The sequence below is a fragment of the Mesoplodon bidens genome, assembly GCF_964165515.1.
Source record: "Mesoplodon bidens genome assembly, chromosome: 7".
In the NCBI taxonomy this organism is placed as follows: domain Eukaryota; kingdom Metazoa; phylum Chordata; class Mammalia; order Artiodactyla; family Ziphiidae; genus Mesoplodon; species Mesoplodon bidens.
In genome coordinates, this window is record NC_138164.1 from 91,337,905 (window position 1) to 91,341,498 (window position 3,594).

The window sequence follows — 3,594 nt, forward strand, 5'->3', positions numbered from 1 at the left end:
TATTCATTCTCCCAACTTGATGGATTCTTTGCCTTTGATCTACTGTGCTGCTGGTACAGTGAGGGCACAAGGGAGTCTGGATGCCAAGCACCAAACCGTTACATTGGATGGAAAATTTTGTTCTATCAACTACGTTACCCTTTGCATGCTCCTGCGCTGAGCTGTGGCTCCTCCTGGCAGTAGAGGCAGCACCTGGCAGAGGGGCGGCGGCCACAGCGGGTACCCCATAGGGGGACCCAGCAAGGGGGAAAGGGCAGAAATGCTGTACCGTCGCTTCTCGCTTAGCTGAATGATTAATTCCCACAGCCTCCTAGCTGCTTTCTCTGCGTCCCTCCTTACCCTGTTCTCAACATAGAGCAAGTCAGATCCTGTCACTCGTCAGCTGAAAACCCTCTAACTACTTCCCATCCCACTCGGAGTAAAACCCCAAGTCCTTACCAGGGTTTGTAAGGTCCCGCTCGAATGGACCCTCTCTGTACTCGTCCCTAACACTCTCCCCTCACTCCTGCTCCAGCTGCTGACCCTCAAGCATCCCACCTTCAGCCTTCGCACCTGCCCTTTACCCTTAAACATGCCCGCAGGGTGTCATCTGGCTGTCGCCCTTAACCTTTGTCAAACCTTGTTTAGATGTTCCCTCTTCAAGAAACCCTGCTTTCCTCCTACCCTCGGGACCACCCTCCTCCCTACTCTTTTTGTTTTCCCCTTAGCCTGTCATCTTCTGATACCACATTATGGTTTACTTATATTTATTGTCTGCATCCCCAGGCCCAAGAGCCTAGGAGGGCACCTAGCACATAATATGCACTCAAATATTTCTTGACTACATGAATTTCTAGGAAGGACTGTGGCTTTGATCAGATTATCAAGGAGTTTTGTGCTCCAAAAACCATTTAAAAACTAAAAACATTTCCAAGGACTAAAGCTGTTTGAAACAAACTAACCCCTTGTTCCAGTCCTCAAAGATCCTTTCCGAGCAGGGTCATGGCAACAGGTCCAAGTATATGTTGCCCTTGGCTTTTCCCAATCCCCCCACCCCAACTTGGCAGTGTTGGGGATCCCCTCCTCTCCTGAATGCTGGCTGGGCAGCAGCTTCCAACCCCCGTGAGAGTGCTTCCCCAGCAGCAGCACAGACAGGAGAGAGACCATGAGCATTACCACTCAGGTGGGCACTGTATGTAGAGTTTGTGCTGAGAGCAACGAGAACAGCAGTAAATACAGAACAAAAAATAACGATCTCTGAAATGACAACAAACGGGGCACATTATCTAAGCACTAACACCTAAGGAGGCTGCTGCTTAGGCTCTGGTGGGCAGCTCCTCAGGAGAGAGAGGCCGACTTCTTTCCAGGCTGCCTCGTCTTCAGGCCTCGTAACTTTTCATCTTTCAGCGCCTTCAAGAATTTATCTGTAGGAGGGCAAAACAAACTTAGCTGTAGGAGACATAAGGGCTTTTTCTAACACTTCCAAAGCAAGCTCTGGGAAGCAATTGTGTGCTTCCTACATGAGGCCCAAACCCATTATGACCCAAGGTGGGTGAGGGGAAAAAAACCCTAACAGCCAAAACACGTCAAAGTGGAGAATAGGTGGTTGAGAAATCCAGGACTCAGAAAAGCCCAAGTATTCCAGGAGTTTTCTCCCCGAGGATGTGAGGAAGGAGACTTTACAGGGTGCCTGATGAATTGGGGACCATTCCTATGGCCCCATGGTATGTCTGTTATTTCACAATAATGGGGATGGTCTTTCTAGAACCATCTGCCCTTTTCCAGTGGTCAGGGGCTAGCCTTAGCCAGGCCAGGTGTTGAGAAAGACAAAATCTGTGGAACAGCCTATGGCTGTTTGGTCCTTCTGGGAGTAGAATATTCTACAGTGCAACTTGGTCTTTCTGGGATTAGAATTGGGTTTAACAACTTTACTCTCTAACAGCAAGGACTCAGTCTGCGCACTAGAGGAATCCTGCCCACATCAGCACACCTGGTCTGCTCTGGTCTGCCCAAGACTTCAGACCTCAGACCAGATGGCAGAGGCGAGGACCCTGGTGAAAGGGCGGCCAGGGGTCACAGGAGGCAACCTTCCAGCACTGAGAAATTGAGGACCCCAAAGCTCCTCAGCGAACATCCTTGGGCCTTCTGGGTCTTACACCTCCCCCTACAGATCAACTGACCCTCACCTATTTCCCCCTCCTCCCACTGAGGACCCCAGTTTAAGAAAAACACTAAAAGTCAGGTCTCTAGAGACAGGGGCTGTGTATCTCGGTGGGGTGTGTGTGTGTGTGTGTGAAACTCCAGGGTGTTAGTGTCGCTGTGCAGGAGGCTTAAAGTTCAACTTGGGGGTTGTGATGGACAGAGTTCCAGGTTTAGAGGCTCAGAGTCCAGACTAACAAAAGGGCTCAGGACGGAGGGAGGTTGGAATTTGGGGCAAAAGGGGCCGTGAAGTCCAGATTTATGGTGAGCAAAGGAATCGGTTGAAATCCAGGATGGAGTGTCAGGGTTCTGGGGCATCGGTTTGGGATCAGGGATTCCTGGGAGCTGGAGTCTGAGCCCAAGGCCACACTGAGGGTGAGGGGCTCAGGGGGCCTGGAGCCAAGGAGGGAGCAGAGGCAGGCTAAGGGTGGGCTCGGCCGAGGTTACACACAGCGCTGGGAGTCGAAGCCGTCCCCAGTGATGGTGAGCAGCTCCAGCTCCTTAATCCGGATCTCCAGCTCGCACAGCTCCTCGGTGTGGGAGGCAGAGGCTAGCAGTGGGGTCGTGGGGCCGGGGGCCAGGGGCGAGGCAGCCACCTCGGGCCCCGGCGGTGGCGAGTAGAAGAAGCGCAGAGGCTCGTAGGGGGTGGAGGCCAGGCCAGAGGGCCAGGGCGGGGGACAGGGGTGCTCACTGGGGGAACCCAGGCCGGGCGACGGTGGCGGCAGGGGCGCTGGGGCCAGGAGCGCCTGGGGCAGAGGCTGGCCCCCAGCCGCCCCGCCCACCGGCGCCTCTCCTGCCTTCAGCGGCGCGAAGAGCTTCTGCCAGATGTTGAAGTCGCTGAGCGGGGGCGAGGAGATGCCGCGGTCATGGAGGGACGGGAAGTAGAGGGCCGGGGCCGGCCGCTGGCTCATCGTGGGGCTGTGGCTGCCGCGCCGCCCCTTCGGCATCTTTTGAACGGGAGGCTGAGTCGGAGGAACCCCGTGCCGGGACACGCGAGCCCTGGCCCCGAGACACCCGGGTTCTGAAGTTCCACAGGCCACGCCCCGAGGGAGAACGGCCCCCACCCTTTCGCCCGGCCCCGCCGCAAACACTCGAGATTCTAAAGCCCCGCTGGCCGCGCCCCAGAATATGACCCCGCCCACCGACGCGCCCCGAGAGTGAGAAAGGCCAGCGGAGCAGCTGGAATGGGAAATCCCGCACGTGCGCCCTGATGTGCGGTCCGTCCCCTCCGGGCGCTCCCCCAACATCCTCGATGACAGCAGCTCCGGGTCCTCGAGATCCCGCCCCACGACTCCTCCTACCGCCCCTAAATTCCGCAAGCCTCACTCCCGAGCTATTGAACCCCTGGCGCCTGCTCTCGCATCCCGCCATAACTTCATGCAAAAGTAGGAAGCTGGGAGCTGGTCAGGACTCCCG

At 56.0% G+C, this 3,594-nt stretch overlaps 1 protein-coding gene across 1 annotated transcript; it reads right to left on the minus strand.

The window, feature by feature from the left end:
- Positions 1 to 1,265: 1,265 nt before the first annotated feature.
- Positions 1,266 to 3,125, minus strand: LOC308620630 (uncharacterized protein C11orf91; the record flags this gene model as incomplete). Its single annotated transcript, XM_081240423.1, has 2 exons — positions 1,266 to 1,403; positions 2,630 to 3,125. The coding sequence occupies 2 exons, from the start codon at positions 3,123 to 3,125 to the stop codon at positions 1,318 to 1,320; spliced, it is 582 nt and encodes a 193-aa protein (XP_081096549.1). The 3' UTR covers positions 1,266 to 1,317.
- Between the last annotated feature and the right edge of the window lie 469 nt (positions 3,126 to 3,594).